The sequence below is a fragment of the Sminthopsis crassicaudata genome, chromosome 3, assembly GCF_048593235.1.
Source record: "Sminthopsis crassicaudata isolate SCR6 chromosome 3, ASM4859323v1, whole genome shotgun sequence".
Taxonomy (NCBI): Eukaryota; Metazoa; Chordata; class Mammalia; order Dasyuromorphia; family Dasyuridae; genus Sminthopsis; species Sminthopsis crassicaudata.
This window is the reverse complement of record NC_133619.1, coordinates 249,975,961-249,994,228: the sequence shown is the minus strand read 5'-3', so window position 1 is coordinate 249,994,228 and position 18,268 is coordinate 249,975,961. Positions and strand designations below refer to the sequence as shown.

General features: G+C 35.8%; 1 protein-coding gene across 1 annotated transcript in view; it reads left to right on the top strand.

Moving 5' to 3' along the window:
* AFF3 (ALF transcription elongation factor 3) overlaps positions 1-18,268 on the top strand; it is a 660,643-nt gene that overhangs the window by 529,347 nt on the left and 113,028 nt on the right. The window contains 1 exon segment of the mRNA XM_074300399.1: positions 12,399-12,439. Coding sequence (XP_074156500.1) covers positions 12,399-12,439 — 41 coding nt within the window.

The following is an 18,268-nucleotide window of genomic DNA, read 5'->3' as shown; positions in this document are numbered from 1 at the left end:
AAAAAAGAACTCATTACTTTCACATATGCACACACCCAAACCATCCCTCTTTGTAACTTCCCCAGTGCCAGTGATATCACTATCTTCCTAGTCACTCAAGTTTTATAATCACTTGTTAGGTTCTTGTCACTTTTATTTTTACAACATCTCTTACATCTTATCTGCTCTCCAATCACACAATCACCTCCTTAGTTCATGCTCTCTTCGCTTTTTACCTAAACAAACTTTTGCAATAACCTCCCACTTGAGCTTCTTGCCTCAGGTTTCCTCCTGTTCAATCTGCCCTCCATATAGCTTCCAAAGAGATTTCCCTAAACTGCCAGTATCATCATGTCATTTCCCTACTCAATAAACTCCAGTGGTTTGCCATAAGCTCTTCAAACAAATATAAATGCTGTTTGCTGGCCCTTGTTTACCTTCCAACCTTACACATCACTTCCTTTCACATATTCTAGGTCTAATCAATGGGACCAGTCACCATGCATGAAACATATTTCTCCTCCTGCTCTTAGTATTCTCTAGTTTCATCCAAAACTCAGTTCAAATACACCTACATGAAACCTTTCCTTATTCTTCCCAAGGTCCTGTCTCCCAAAAAACCTCATATTTAACTAATTTGATTTCATTTTTGTTTATTCTCATTTTTATTCTGTGTATACTTTATGCATTTGTTATCTCTTTCATTTAAATATAAAAACCTTATGAGTAGGTATTATTTCAATTTTTATATTTATATCCCCATTGGCACATGGTAGATGATTAATAAATGCCTATTGACTGATTTTACATATATATATATACACATATATATATATACACACACATATATATATACACATATGTGGAAGTGTGTATGCACATATATATATGTTTCTGAATTAATCAGTATAGGGATCTTTCAATGTAGAAATTCTTTTTCCTTACTGCTTATGAAGACTTTCCTTTAGATCTTTAAAATTGTGTGGATCAGTATGAATATTGCCCAAGAAAAACTGCATTATGGGAAATGGATTCTTCTTAAAATATCTGTTTAATTTGTATTGAACAAAAAGCAAAAGAACCTTTTTCCCCCTTAGAATTTTGGCATGGAGATACAGAATTTAAACTTTCAACATTGGCTTTATATCACATAATGATCTTCAAGATTGAAGTTCTAAAGCTGAAAGGTCTTGGCAAGATATTATACATTGTTACTTGTAAAAAATGTACTGTCCCTCTCCCAAAAGCAAATATATTAAAAAAAAATTCTTGGGAACATGAAGTACAAAACAGAATCAAACCCATAATTAGTGGGAATTGAGTTTGGTGAGAATGTTTTTTAAAAGAGAACAAAGTGGTTATGTTAAGATTTTTTTTCATCACAGAAGTTGGTCAGTAACACCACATGTTTAACACAGCTTATTTAGAGGTAGAGTCCCAGAATGACTGAGTTAGAAGCAGCCTGGAAAATTCGTACCTGAATAAGAATCTCCTCTACAATCTCTTTGAAAAATGGTCATCCCATCTTCAGCTGAAAACCTCCAATGATAGAGAATCCATTAACTCTTGAGACAATCCATCACCCCTTGAAGCACTTCTTCTTATAGAATTATAAATTTAAATATGGCAGGTTACAGTAAGCAGTTATGACAATCTCTTCATTTCATGAAGGAAGGAATTTACTCTCAGAAAGATTAAATGAATTATCTAAGATCCCATAGTTAAGTAAGAGAAGAGCATAAATTCAAATAAGTCAGAAGACTCAACTCCAAATATAGCTTTCTTTCCATCACACATGTAAGAGACATGTTGGTATCTTAACCAACTCCACCAGCCCTAACTCTTTGTGCTGTTCTTTCTTGCACTCCCTACCTTGGCAGTGTCATCTCACATAGTCATTTAGGGGAAGAAAATTGTTTCCCGAGATCAGGGCCAGATGAATCATTATTAGCTTCTTCTCTAACCATGTTCAGGACCCATGAAACCAAGAGTTAGGAAAGTTTTCCTTGTATTGAGTTGAAATCTATCTCTATTCAGCTTTCAACCATTTGTTTCTAGGTGCTCTGAGGTCAAGCCAAATAAGGCTAATTCTTATATGTAAAAACCCTCAGATGCTTAAAAATGGCAGACATATCCCAACCTAAGTCATTTCTTCTCCAGATTGAACATTTCCCTATTCCACCTTAGTATGACATGATTCTGAGTGCCCTTGTTATCCTGGTTATTCTCCTTTGGACAGAGCCCAATCATCATTATCTTTTCTAAAGCTTAATGATCAGATTTTTAAATTATATATATATATATATATATATATATATATATATATATATATATATATATATATATGTATATGTATATATATATACCCCAAGCAGTAGTCATATGACTTCTTTGATCATCTTTTTCTCTTTGATTTGGGGTATTAAACTTAGAATTGTTTTTGTCTTTTCCAACCCTATTCTCACAAGACTGTGCTACTCTTTTATGAATTCATTTTGTTTCATGTTACTCATGCTTCAAACCTCTGAGTATAGTATCTGAGGTTCTTTCACTTGGACTCCCAGAAAAGTCAACTCCAAGTTCAAGGCAGCAGCATCACTCATGAGTCCCACCTGTGCATTTACTTTTGTCATTCAGGTAGACAACAGATGCGTTAGGACAGAATGAAGAATATCTAACTAAATAGCAAGAAGTCAGATCCCTTGTTCATAGCAGATATGTTCTTCCCACACACTGCAACACTACCAGTGGGAAAGGGCGTACATGATGAACATATGTGTCTAGTGAAAATAAAGCCAGAGAAGCTTCATACACTCCAGGAATCCACACGGACAAGACACATGTGTGTACACAAACATGGTGGCCAGAGCAATTCCCATCTCTGAGATAGAGTTATTGATGTGCAGATTATCATGCTACTCCTTCTGGACATCGCAGCTCTGCTTTTTACAAAGCATCATATAATCTATTCTCTGGGCTGCCAGTCGTGCTGTTCCTCTGGATGTCTCCATTAGTTTTCTGGTCGCCAACCTGTTCTGTGTTACCATCTGCTGGGCTTTAGCTCTTCAGGGCTACATCTGGCACTACTCTGTTCCCATCTGCTAAAATGCAGCACAAAGTTTCTCCTTTATAAGAATACAATAAAATGTTCTTTTCGTTACCTGAGACTTTGAGTCACCACTCCTAGCCAGGAAGCTGAAAAGGTGGGCAAAATTCTTTGGACTCAGTCTAAAACCGTTCTTTTTTGAGTCTTTTTGTCGGGGGCTAATGTAAGAGCTGAGATCCCAGACAAGTATCTGACTTAGAGTTAGGAAATTCCTTCTAAATGCAGTTACCTCTTAGATGGTGAGCCTATGCCCTAAAGTCTATTTCTGACTCTTTGTGCAAAAACAACCATTCACATGGCCTCGAATAGGAATGAGACACTAAAGTCCAACTTGTTCCCTAGAGGCCTTTTGATTGGCATTCAAATAAAGATAGGTCAAGGACAAAAGACCAGGTAAAGCATATTTACTCCTCTTTTGTTTATCCCTATCAACATACTAGTAGTCTCTGCTTATTTCCATCTCTGATGAGGGCACGCCATGCTGGGTGGTCCTATGCTAGTGTCTCCCATGTCATACAATCCATTCTGAAGTTCTTGATACCTTGAGAGTGTCCTTGTACCACTTTCTCTGACCATTTGCCCTGTGTGAGTTCTCTCTAAAATAAAATTTTTGGCAAGTTGTACACTTGGCATTTGAACAGTGTGGTCTGCCCAATGGAGTTGTGCTCTCGGCAGGAGAATTGGAATGCAAAGCAGAATTGAATCAGCCCAGAAGAAATGCAAAATGCACAAAGTTAAGAGTCCACCCCAAATGTTCATATAAACCATTTGTATCTGACCTGTGGCAGAGCATTCTGAGCTTGTGCTACTCTTATCAGTCACAATCAGACACATAGAATGAAGGAACCAACCAATCAACCGATGTATTTCCATACCTCCACAGAAATCTTCTCTTTCCCTTTTTATCTTGAGTTTTGAGACACATAATTACTTCTTCCCAAAGCTCCAGAAACTTTGCTACTTCAACAACTAGTTCCCCCTTTTTCTGTCAGTATTACATTCAGAATAGCAACTCCACTTTTGGATTCTTCCACAAGTTAAAAAAAAATGAGATTTTTCACTAAAGCCCAGTCAGGAATTTCTCAGCTGCTCTACTTTTAGTTAACAGAAAGTTCCAGCAGATACTTCACCATTACTGACTGGATCATGCTTCCTTGCCAGATTTGTGATCTCTTTCCAGAAATAATCCATTTCCCAATAATGACCAACTAGTCCATAATATACTTCTATCATATTATCATATGCCTGTTCATGCCTTCCTTTGAGTTCCATTCAAATATTGTACAACATAAGAGTTGTAGATTTTCTCCCATGATTGTATCATCTTGATACACAATAAAAGAAAAGTAGAAATGAAATAAAATTGTATTCCTTTTAAATAGATTATGCCCTAGTTTTGTCACATCCTAACAAAGATTGGTAACTCCTAGGATTATAACTTACTTCCTTGAATTATAGACTCTGGTTTATTTTGTTTGCTATGCTCAACCTTTTTTTAAATAAATAACCAAAGCTATAGGTTTTTTTTTTATTACTAGTTTTGTGACCCTGGCCAAATCCTATTTGCCTCAGTTTCCTCATTTATAAAAATGAGCTGGAAACGGCAAGCCACTTCAGTATCTTTGCCAAGAAAACCTCAAATGGAATCATAAAAAGTCAGACATGACTAAAGTGACTGAACAGTAAATTTTATTACTTCCTCTCTTCTTGGATATTTATTCCTATGAATTGTTGGGCTTTTCCATTAATATTCTTTATCCTGTGTTGGTCTCTGAAATTCTGGCTGAGTCTTAACTAGAAATTCTTATTCCTTGGTCAAATTTAGCTGAAGGGGGAAGGGGACAGTGTTAGTGTAGATAATATTGCAACCCCAGATATAATAATTCTCAGAAAGTCCAACCTATGCCTGACGAGTGATATTGTGTAGAAGTATATTAAGAACTTGACTGGTTAAATATGGGAAATGGATGATGATTTAAGAGTCTTGCCAGGGGATGGGGAAAGAAGGTGAGTCCTGGGAAAAAATACATGGAGAGCTAAAGGCAATGGGCAGACCATTTTAGAACCAAGAAACATAAGAATGATAGTTACCATAGAGAGGAAGCATCCCCTTTGTAGGAAGTGTGATGTTAGGACAAAGCCACAGTCACCTCACATAATTATGACTCAGCTCAGACAGTGCATGTGGGTAGTTCTGTCCTTCCCATGTTGGTTTCAATTTAAATTCCTCTTAACAAGATCCTCCTGTAAACACATTTTGTCATCCTTCATCAATTAAAATCTTCCCATGCCCATCATTCTTGAATATGAAAACCTGATCCAAATCCTATTCTCCAGCACCATCTCTTACCCTCACTATTTTATATATATTTTTGTCTTTCTTCTGAAGCCCCAAATTTCAATAGATAAAAAAATCACCTAAAATCTCTTACAGTCTTTAGTTTCTTGTCTGGAAATTTATCATCCCTGGCAAATCTTCCCAGATTCTTTCTGGCAATATCATTTGGCCTACATGAATCACTAGAAAGTTGGTAGGGATCATCAAACTTGACAAGTCTCAAGAGACTCTTCATTTCATCCCAGATACATACTTTAAGACAATATATTCTCCCAATTATTTATGTCAGGTCTGCATCTGTGGAGATCAGTTCCTCTTCAGCAGGGAGCCAACAACCAACATGACTTCTTTTTTTTCTCCAAACAACATGGAATGTCATGTTCCTTGATACTATACATGAATCCCTATCATTCCACAGAGCTCAAGAAGCTACTTCCTTCTCGGAGGTCTGACGCTAATTCCTGGGAATTGAAATATTCAGTAGTCCTTTCTGTTGCATACTTCTGCCTTTTGGATTCCCAATAGGGAGTTTGAATTTCCCTGTGTCTCTTCTACTTCTTTTTCCTCCTTGTTCTTCCTTCAAGTCTTTCAAGAAACATTTCATTTTACCTGGTAAGCTGGAAAATAGAATGCCATTCCTTATGATCATAAGATCATGGATTTTGAGTGGAAAGGGATATTGATGGCTACCTAGTTCAGCCCTCTCATTTTAATCAATATGAAAACTGAGAAGTCATTACTTACCCAGGTAATAAATTAGGATTTTAGATGTAAGTCTTTCAACTGCAAATTTGATACTTTTTCTACTGGGCTACCTTCAGTCCTTTTACCCTCTTCCTTTTTGGTGAAATAAACCTGTATTTTATGAATATATATATATATATATATATATATATATATATATATATATATATATATATATATATATATATATATATTCACATACTACTCAACCATACAGATTAAAGCTCCATCAGTGAAGGAAGGATTATTATTCTGTATCACAGTAGACTCTTGTACCTGTCCAGTTTCCTAGAAATCACTAAATCCTCTCAAATTTAGTTTCTACTTTAATAATAAAGCCTACAGGAACATACCTTAAGACTATAAAATATCTAAGTAGCATAGACAAGAATTGTAAAAATAATGGGGAAACAAATGCACATTCCTGAGTGAGTATAATACAACTCCCCAGATTATTTGGGAAATAACCTTCTCCAAGATTTACATTCCAATATGAGGAAGATTGCTAATACCTTCAGTATAATTAGCCTTACCACTAAAGATGGAAACTACTGCCAACTTCTATTTTCACTGATTCTACTTGTCTTTTTGCTAATCACAATTGTGGTTCAATTGTGGTTCAGAATTCCAAAGTACTGGATACCACCCTAGCAATCTTGAAGGCTTCTTTTCAAGGTTTTAATTGGGTCAGGAGATCTTCTCTTTCTCCTCTGTTCCCCAGGGATCCTGTCTGTGACCAACGTAAAAATTAGACTACTATTTGTCTCACTCAGGTTTCTGGTTTCTAAGATAGCCAGCTTGGAAAAAAACAAAAAAAAAACCTCTTTTTAAACTTCCATCTTTTCAAAACTGTCCTTGTATCAATTTGAGTCTTTGCCATGGAATATGTCATTCTACACCAGTCCCACCAGACCCATCTCTATGGCCCATAGCTCCAAAGGAAAAATAATCTCTTCTCACTGGATTTGTGTCTGTACATTGGATTTACATCGTCTCTTCATATTCTGATATAAAAAAGACAAAGTGCACTTCCTACAAATATATCAAGTACACATGTGTAGCTGTAGGAACTTAATGTTAAATATATTCTAATTAGAATATAATATAGTCCTAGTAATTGTTATAAATATGTATACCAAAAAAAGACATAATCTATAACATAAAAATTATAGTTGCATGCATTAGATCAAACAAATGTAGAAACATGACACTTGGTGTTATCTGCTGAGATTTTATGCAAAATTATTAGTTATCAACTGTCAATATCTGCACTCCCCATTTCCATTCCCCTGTGAGTGAATTTATATCCATAAGTCCATTGCTCTACAGTCCCCGTTTGGGTCTATGGATGATCTGAGTTAAATATCACTATTTCTAATAACCAACGCCTTAGATTTTAGGGTATCCTCTATTCCCTCAGGGTATCTGAAGCTGAAATATTAGAAAATAAAGGCATAGTCTTTCTTAGGTTTCAGTCTTCTTAATGATCATCTTGGAAGGCTTTTTAGATCCCCAAGAGGGGAATTTTCCTCAACATCTTAATCTGAATTTTTTTTTCCTTATAGACCATTATCTGGTTTATGGATTCTCAGTCTTTCTTCTCTTCATTTCTCATTTGTCTGTGTGTGTAATGTATGTACATGTGTAAATAGACATGCATATAAGTATATAATTGTATACATATACATATAAATGTATAGATTTCTATTATGTGTTGGGGCAGGGATTCCCTCTTTTATCTGGCCTTTAGAGTGGACAACCTCCACAACAATGGCAAATCCCTTTGGCAAGGGGTTTGTCCATGTTTTTATTCCTTGCTTGACAATCTGACAATTATTAAACAAAGTTTTCTCACTTTTTACATCTCTGAAGCACTTTTATATGATTTTAAAATATATGAGAGAAGATATCTCATTGGAAAAGAATGTTTAAAGCAGCAACTACTCTACCAAATCAGATGCTTTTTAGACTCAACAATCATCCACAACAACAAGCGATAAGTACAGTGGGATACTTTATTCTATGCATCTTCCAGGAAATTGTGTGACTGTAATTATGTGACCCACCATAAAATACTCTCTGCAGAAACTTGCCTGTTCTCTTCCTGTGGCTCGTAATTTGTATTATCAATGAAAAATTGTGCACTAGAGAGAAAGAGATGTCTGCAAAAGGAAATGGGTTAGTCACGTCTAAAGAGTAAGAGTGTGCTCTGCTGGTATATAAGCAATGTCAAGAAATCTAAAGGAAGATTTTTTTTGTATAATTACATTCCTTGTGTAATTTATGAGAAGTACACAGGATGAAGATGGATGAGTTGTGATTTTTCCTTAGAGAGGGAATACCTCCTTGGATGAAATCATAGACCCTTAGAGTATAATGCAAACGTGTGTATATACACATATGTGTAGTGTTTGTATGTGCATACAGAGTTATGCTGGTGAATATTTAACAATCAGCCCAGGGGCTGGGAAAGGGTCATACACACTGCATCCTTTTAAGTTTAATCTTCACAATTAACATTTTCTCCACCAAGAGAAAATGATATCCCCAGAGTCAGTCAACTAGAAAATGTCTGAAGTGGAATTTAAACACAGATCTTTTTTGTCTCCAAATTCAGTGCTCTGGTTATTATATTGATTACTAGCACCTCCAAAAGTTCTCCTTGTGATTGTTGTTACCCCCAAATAGCCATCTAATAAGCTAAACCTCTATTATTACAGAATAGGGACTTGGAGATTCCTTGGACCCCTCCAAGCTTCAGGAGCTTCACCTTATTCTACCCCTGTGCTCCAGAATCCACAAACTTACTCTTAGTGTTATCCCGTCCCAATTACAACAAAAGCATTTCTCTGTTAATTTCCCTTTAACAACACATTGGATTTTGTGATACTTTAAGTAATTTTGGTAGTTTATTTAGTACACAGTGAAACCTGAATATCTGCCGATTAGGTTCCCAAGCACTAGGCACACTGCAATAAAGAATGGAAAAAGAAGATACAATCTCTGGAGAATGAGAAGCTGAAAAGGATTACTATTGGCAGAGAACTTGTTTGGTCTCACATATACGTGGGGTACGATTATGAATGATTAATGAACTCAGGGCAGATCAATGAAGTATTCTTTTAAATGTAACCATAATCCATTTTGCTTAGGGTAGAGTAATGGAGAAGTTTGGATGGGGTATGGAGATGAAGTAGGGGGAGATCTGGGAAGAGAGAAAATTGGTTCCCTGTAATCTATGGCTCTTGAGCAAGTGAAATTGGGCTATTCATCTAATTTATTGTGGGTAGTTTTTCAGGCTTCACTTCATGAGTCACCTAAGTAATTTTTTCTTTGCTATTTCATACCCTGTAGTAAAGTTTAAATCCAATGTTTATTTATTTCATTACTCTCCAACAGTAATATGAAATAATGTAGAGAAACCAAAGGAAATTTTTTTTACAGTCATAAATTCTAGAGATCTTTGGGCAAGGTTTGTGGTATCAAATTTTAATCTAAAGCCATAATCCTTATTTTAAAAAGCACACACCTAGCATAGTCTCTTTATTTCAAGGAATTATATAGAACATTTAACATATTCTCATCTCTTTCTTTGATGGATGATGAGTTGTCCTCAGTAAAGTTTTTAATGATGTGAAATAAAATGCAAATTAAATAGCACAATCAAAATCAGACTATTAAAAATAGTGGAGCAAGCAATAGATGGTACTAAGCACCACCCTGTTGCTTAAGTTTTTACATAAATAGCACTAAAATATTAGAAGAGTGATCAGTCATAGGAAGACAATATCATTTTGTGAATGGTACCATTTTGTCCCTGTTATTAAACTGAGAGGGAGCTTTCCCAAGCCACTGAATCACAATCTCTTCTTTTTTTTTTTTTCTTCCCACAGTGGAAGTATAAGTGAGAAGCAGGAAAGAAACAGAAATTAAAATCTAAAAATCAACCATAATGAAAACATATTTATTTATAATATTTTTAAAACATGAAAACATGTTTTCTTTTTTTGAAGAAGGAGAGAGGGTTACATTAAACCCTGATGATTGGACTGGTTTTTAAATTTAACACAGTAGGGAGTCCTTGGAAATTTTAGAACAAAAGACCCCATCAACACTAATCTTGGAGAAATCTCTTCAGTGACATTCACTGAAACTATCTGCTACAGAAAACAGATTGAAAAGTAGCCTGGAAGAGTAAACTTAACATTGAACTGGAAGTCAGGAAACCGAATTCCATTTCTTGCTCTGTCACGAAGTAACTTTTAGGCAAGTCACATAATCCTCCTCAGCCCTAAAATGAGGTGAGGAGTGGAGGTGGAGAGAGTTGGACTAAACAAACTCTCAGGTTCCTTTCAGCTCTATTAGTCCAGTCTAATTACATTTTTTTTTAGAATTCATTCTGCTATACCATGAATAGCTTGTGATACATGCTTCTTAAGTGTACCATTTTAAACCCTGTGCTAAGAGACAATTAAATAGAAAGGAAAGACATGAACCTCAAAACATACATAGTGTCTCAGGGAAAGCCAGAAATCAGTGCTTAAAACTGCTATTTGAATTTCTCTCTGTTAGGTAAAATAGGATGTGCTAATTTTTAGAGGTCAGACTTTTCTTTTGGGGAACTCAGATCTTTAGGTGTCTTCATCAAACACTTCCCAACAATAGTAAGCCAAGTTGTTTTTCAAGTTTGGCTCCCAAAACCTGTTGGGTTCCATAACTCCTTTTAGATGGGGAATAAACATGTAATATTTATATGTTGAACACTTGCTGTCTTCAGTGAAAATACTATAGGTTGAACTATCTTAGGAGGTAGAGATGAGAATAATGAAGAGGGAAAAGGCTTGATTTTAAAATGAAGAGTAAGAACGACGTATTTCAATATTTCAGTAAATCTACAATCTCTCCAACGTGGGCACTTCCTGCGGTGATCTATGTCAAACCCATGCATTCTTGTCAAACAGCAATTTATGAAATATCTACTATGTGGGGCCCTGAAATGCAGAGGGCCAGTATTATTTGCTGTTGAAAATAGTTTCATGTCTGTAAAAAATAACTAAATAAAAATGTAATGATTCTGCTCTCTGGGTGTTTGCACTCTGAAGATTCCACATTTTCCAACTCTGTCAGTATCATGAAAGTAACATATAGGAATATTTTAGAAGCTCCTCAGTTATCTATATTTACCTGTCTATTGTTGTGAAGTCTGGTTTTTGTAACTGACCCAATAAAGCACAATAAACCTACCAAGTAAAACACATCACCTGGTTTTTTATCACTTAAACTATTCTAGAGTCAATCTAGACCTTCAGACATCTTTTGGTTCCTAAGAATTACACTAGAGTTAGAGGCAATAGAATAAATGCTCTGTTGTTCCTTTCTGATCTCCTTACCCTATTTCTTGGACCAACAATAGGTCCCACATCAAGCCCAACCTTGGTCATTTTGGGGGTCCTGATTGGTTTAATTTGGTAAAAGAAATCATTCTCTGCCTCATTTCTTACCTAGTCTTAATCACTGATTGGGTGTTGCCTCAATCAAACTGAGATCTGTTAAAGGCCTAGGTCTCCCATTGCATCCAGAGCCATCTCCAGTCCTCCTGACCTATCTCTGGCCACTGGACTCACATGGCTCTGGAGGGAAAAGTGAGGCAGGTGACCTTGCACAGCCCGCCCTCCCTCATCTTCCTGATGCCATGGTCCTCTTCAAGAACAAAGGACAAACTACTCAAGCCAACACAAGAAGCTGTTCAGAAAAAGAGGAAGTAGATAGAAGAATTGGAGCAGTTTAATGAAGGAAGAGAGATTCCTTCCCATAAATCTGACTCCTAGCCCAAAATTACAGCTTGGTGGCTATCGAGGCAGGGGTAGTATTTTTAAAAAATATCAAAGTAAACACTCTTTTTACAGGTAAAAATACTAGAATATGAGATAAGGGATCGGAGTAAAAAGAGAAATTTTGTCCTTGTTTGATTTCCTTAGATTTGCTAAAATTACCTAAATAAGAGTTCTTACTCCCTAAAATACCATGTGACAATTCTCCTGTGCAATGGTGTACATCACATTTATTCATCTGGAATGTTCATTTCGTGAAACACTGTCTGCTACTTGGTTGGTAGTCTGAAATTTGGCCACATGACAAAAATGTGTGTAACACGTTTTTTTCTTAAGTGTTGATTGAGCACATAATTTAAAAATCAGAATATAAAATAAACATCTCTGCCCTTTCTTCCAGCAGGCCGCACAGAGATCTGCTCTCCGCGTTCTGTCTGACAGGTACATTTTGTCATTTTTATGAACTATAAATTGCTTTATGAAACGTTGAGTCCTATTTATTGTGGCATATAATTCATAATCGGATTTTTGTCCCCAAAGTATCTGTGAACTGGGATGTTAAACACTTTGCATGCTTGGATTTGTCATGCATGTGTGGAGTTTATTACTGCAAAAATCACAGTCTTGTTGTATTTCATAGAGAGTGTGCAAAATCCCTTGTTGTGCTATGAGACGAGATAAGAAACTTAGTGGGAAAAGCATGAATGATACAGTAAATTGTAAGCTTTAGAGTTTGTTGAAATCTAAGCTTATTTTTCAGCAATAAGTACTTCATTTATTTTGAAATGTTTTCTTCTGATTTTGTCCAAATCCTTTCATTGGAAGTTATCTTTCTTTTGATGCGGTTCTCTGTTGAAATGCTTTATATACGAATTTCAACAATTCATGCTCTCACATTCCCCATTTCTTGTTTCCTTGCATTGTTTAGTTTTTTCTCACTTGTGTTACCAAATAAGACATGTAGATGTAATAAATAAACATAGTTGAGTTATATTTGGAACCAGAGTTTGCCTTAAAGGCTGGAGAAAAGATAAGTTGAATGAAGGGATGTAAAATAGCTTCCTGAATAGACCTCTCTCCCAGCCCCCCATTTTGACACAGCAGTGGGGAATTTGTGTTAGTGCTTGTGAGTTAAAGGACTAGCAGGTTCCACAAGTGAGGTACTATGTCATACAGTGGGGCAAAGAGATTTTTCCCCATGCTCTCCTGGCAGCCTCTTGAACCTTGTCTAGCTCACCCTCACCCCCTCCCCAGAAGGCTGTGATGTATTCCACCTCCACTTCAGCCCTGCCTTCAATTTTTCAATTCCACTTTTTTCTTAGAACGAGCAGTAATTGACTCTGTAAACCAGCTCAAGCCAGTGCTTCTCCAGAGCAAAATCTGTCACTTAGGCTGAATTATTTGTTGTGCATGGCTGAAAAGCATTCTCTATGGGTGGTAGACTGAGACCACCAAACTTATTCTACCTCAATTTTATAAACATCATATTTTTTTTATTTCACTTGAAAACCCTTCATTTTGACAAAACTGTATATACTCTGCATGCTGCGAGATTAGTTGCCATTGAAATCTTTTAGAAAGGCTTTTTAGAAATTTGGCAGAGTTAACAGACAAATTGTGGAGGATTTTAATTCTTGAAAAGAAAAGGAATTTGGAGGTCTGAACACATTTAATTTCTGACATAATATTTCCTTTTATCTGTTTTCCTCTCTATTATCATTTTTAAAATACTATCTTCTAAATCCTGACATTTTTCTTCTTTAGTAAATTACCTACTCAACAAAACATATCAAGGTAAAAATAGTTTGGTTTGAAACACAAAGCCATTATGGTTTTTGGTGGACTTCACCTAAACCTATTTTTAGAATGACACCAAATCCCTTTGAAAATATGACCACAACACAGAAAGCAGTCACCCATCAATATAACAGATAAAATTCTAGTATATTCTTCCAAAAGATAAGACTCTCCTGGCAGACAAAAAATTTTGAGGGACATTGGACTAGCAATGATGCTAACTTTCACTATTTTATCTCATTCAAGTAAATCAAAATTCTTAATTAATGAATTAGTTGTTTTTGCTTTATTGTATAATTATTCTGTTCAGAGCACTGTATATTAAACATAACAAAGAAAAACATATTTCCCAAACCAGAAACAAGTTCTTTCTGTTAAGTAAACATAAGGCTAACTGATTAAACATAGATTTTATAGGAAAAAGAGAAAAGAAGAAAAGATGAGAATATCTATAAAATAGATTTAGCTCTTAAAAACACAATGTACCATTCTTAGGCATATACCATTTCTTCAACTATATGTGTTTGGGCTTTTTTACCTTGTAGTCAACAATTTATACCCAAATAGTCTCTATCTAAAGGCTCTAAAGGTATTACACGCCTTCTCTTTGGGATTATGTGAACTCAAGTCACAAAGAGATTTCAAAATGATTTGTTGACTTTGTAATGTGATCCTAATAATGCAGTAAAAAGCTGTCTGCTCTAGTCTGTTTTGCTGACCAGTCTAAGGGCTTTGTGGATGTTTCAGGGCCAAAGGTGCAATCACCATAAATGAGAAGCATTTGTAATCATTTGGAGATACAGTAAGAACTCATTAATTCAAAATGCAAGGGATTAAAAAAAAAAAAAAAAAAAAAAAAAAAAAGGAAGAAGTAGGCTTTGAATTAATTGGGTTCAGGTTTTCCAATATTTTTATTAATGAATTTTAGGCCATCTAAGTCAGGTGGGGAATATAATTATCTCAATTTGCATATACTTTTGAATAAACTTCTGTTATAGAAGATTGAGAAGTAGCATACAAGGTCATATTTCTATTCTTTTCAATCTATTGTTATGTCTCCACAGTGAGTAATACCTTAAGTCAATTTGTGAGGATTGTGGATGCTCTCTAATAATACCATACTCAAAAGATTAGCTTCTTTAAATAAGCTCTATTATTAAACAATAATTCATTAATTTATCTGAACCTTACTCCAATCTGTTTATTTTCTGCCTTTGCCACCGGTCAAAGTCTACTAGATGGTAATCTCCACAAGGGCAGGGACTCGTCTAAATTTCTTATTTTTCCTGTTGCCTAAGCCCTAAGTAGGTGCTTAATAACTGTTACCGTTAAATTCAATGGGCTTTAATTCGCTTGAGGAATTGGATTGGGGTTTTTGTTATTTTTAATTATATCAGTCAAGTTGGATTCTCCTCTCAAATATTTTAACTTTTCACATTCTAAAGTTCTAGTTTAGGATGTTCACACCCATTAACCCCTTCACTCTCCTTGATCATTTTGTTTTTTACTTGTTTACGTTCTCCAAGAATAGCAGTTCACATTGCCTGTAGCATTCCAGATGGGAATTTGCTATAAAGATAACTTCGTGGTCATGAAAAGGTCATTGAATTTGAAGTCAGAAGATCAGGACTTGAATCTCTCTGCTTGGTCACTTGGTCATTTGGTCACTGTTGTTTCACCTCTCTATAACCTTGCTTCCTAAATAGTAATGCCTTCATTACTTTCCTCAAAGGGTTCTTGTGTAATTTATTGTAGGAAAACAGAGATATGTTGTCCCCTCCATTAGACTGTGAGCTTCTTGACAGCAGGAACTTTTTATTGTTGCTGCTGTTGTGTTTGACTTTCTTTATGTCCCCAATGCTTAGCACAGAGCTTAGCACATAGTAGGAGCTTAATAAATGCCAGCTTTTATGGTGCTTTAAGTACATCATTTAAGCTCACAAAAAAAAAAATCTGTCAAGTCAACAAGCACTTATTAAGCTCCTCCTCTATCCTTCTGAGCCAGGTGTTGAGGATACAAAAGTTAAAAAAAATAAAAGCCCCAGCCCTCAAAGGTAATATTTTATTTCAAATGTTCTCCTTGATGAAGCTCAGCATCCTGTGGTCTCTTAGGAACTTCAATGATCATGATATTATGTCGCAGAAAATAACTACTTCTATCAGTCTTCCCAGTGAAAAACAAAATTTTACCTTCCCAGAAGAAATTCACAGATCGGACCTTATGAGATAGGCTACAAGCAAAATGTGTGACATTTCTCTTCCTGAGAACAGATAGCCACATCTCATCTCTCTGAGATGGTTCAGGTACCCAGCCATCAGGGAAGAGTTTGCCTTGAAATTCTTCCTAGCTGTGCTTTCCCAAGATTGCTTCATTTATTTGCTGCTTTGGTGTTATTGGAACAACCAGTAATTTGACTGTTAGGATAATATCCTTTCAACATCAACAAGGGTATAGTGATTAAAATTGAATCTTAACAAATTAAAATGAGAAAGACCATTAGCCAAAATCCTATCTGTGGATGCGGCCCCCCTTCTCTGGTTCCATTTGAGCTTTAAGTTCAGTCTGTGCCTTAGCAACAATCATCCAAGGCATATTGGAAGTCAGAATTGAAAAAATGCTGGCAGGGCAGTGTGAGGAATTGGGTCTCTGCTTGCTCATTCTGCCTATTTGTCACTTCAGTAATGCAGCTCAGTAATGGTGGAGTGGGCCATCTACAGTCAGGATGGTCTTGAGGGTTCCTTTCTTGCCTTCACTTTTAACAGTTTTTCATCAGTGGGTCTTGGATAGACATGCAATTGAGATCACCAGCATGTCTATTCTTTGCTCAATTCCCTTAATTAAAAAAAAAAAAAAAAAAAAAGTGAGAATGAAAGGGGGAAAACAAAAATTTCAGAAACAAAAATGTCAATTAAAAGAAATCCTATGTATGAAAAAGAGAAACACCAGTCTGATGTCACCTTTCTTCTATTATAGTTATGCTTTTCATGTATATTTATTTTAAGTGGGAATTATGGAAGGTAGAGGGTCTAGATCTATGAATTCATCAGTGAGTAGAAACTCTCTCCATTGATGTAGATCCACAACTTATCTGCAACTTAGACAGTTTGCCTGGGGATGCTGAGAATTGAAATAATTTGCCTTTGTTTACCCAATATGTGTCCTCTTCCTGATTCTAGTTGTGATTCTTTCATCCACTACCATCTGCCCTTTTGCTGCTATGAGTTAACAGAACAGACAAGCATTCATTGTTTCTTGAAATAAATTGAAGTAAATTGAGATGAAATTAATTTTTAAGTGTAGTATATCTGTATGCTTGCATGAGCTCAGATGTTGACATATGCATGTGTTTAGTATAAACAGACACTGGGGACAAGAAGACAGTTAAAGTTGCTAGAAAAAAAAAAGCAAAATGCTGTGAGGAAGAACATATATGTGTATAGCATATGAAGTGCCTCCACTTATGATTGATCTTCCTTCACATGAAGTAAATAGGAGATAAGTGATCAAAAAAAGTATTCACATGATTTATCAAGCTGAGTAGAGAAGCGAGAGGTCAATCTTGAAATCTAGGGAAGGAGAGTAATAGGAAATTGCTGGGACTAAGAAGTTAATCATACACTTGGACTGGTTCCATCTGTTTCTGAAAGAAAGGGCAGAGCTAGTAAGGATGCTTTATAGCAACAGATCAGGAATTAATGGGTTCTGCAAAATCTAAGTATCATTTGCAATAACTTGGAGTTTATTTTTAAAGATAATAATAGAATTCCAATTGAATAAATCACATTGGACAGGAAATAGGAAATATTGGAGGGAAGGATAGAGAATGTGTTTATTAAAAAATAAATAACTAAGAAAAGCCAACATGAAAACAGTTGTTAATCTGATGGCACTCAAAGGGCATGAATGGCCTTGTGGTTAAATTGTGCATATAATCATCTTTTGAAATATCAGCTCACAATTCCAGAAATGACTACACATTTATGAGCCACAGAGATGAATCATTAGGCCATAACCTGTCTGTCCATCTGGCAGTGTCTCAGGTCCAAGATCCACTTATCTTGAATACCCCTCCACTGCTGTTCACTCCTGAACCCAAGAGGTAATATGGTAACTAGATGCTGAGCTGTAAGCACATTTTATTGTCTAGTTTTGGTCTTTTCTCAAATCTATTTCAGATAATTTCAGGCCTTCAATTCCTTCTGGGAGGGAAGTGCAGAGTATATGAAAAATAGAGGGTTTTTAACTTCCTTGCCATTTATAATATCTGAAATGATCCACATGGAGAAAAAAAGAGTAGAAACCCATCTCCAATGAGTGTCAGGAGGCAAGCCTCAGCACAGCACAGATAAGTTTCTTTAGGGCAGAATCCATCTTTATAAGATTATATCTTGAACTAGCGTCAATTAAGAGCAAAGGAAAGAGTGAAGAATGGGATGTTTTTACCTTTTCTCAGGCCCACTACCAAATAAGTA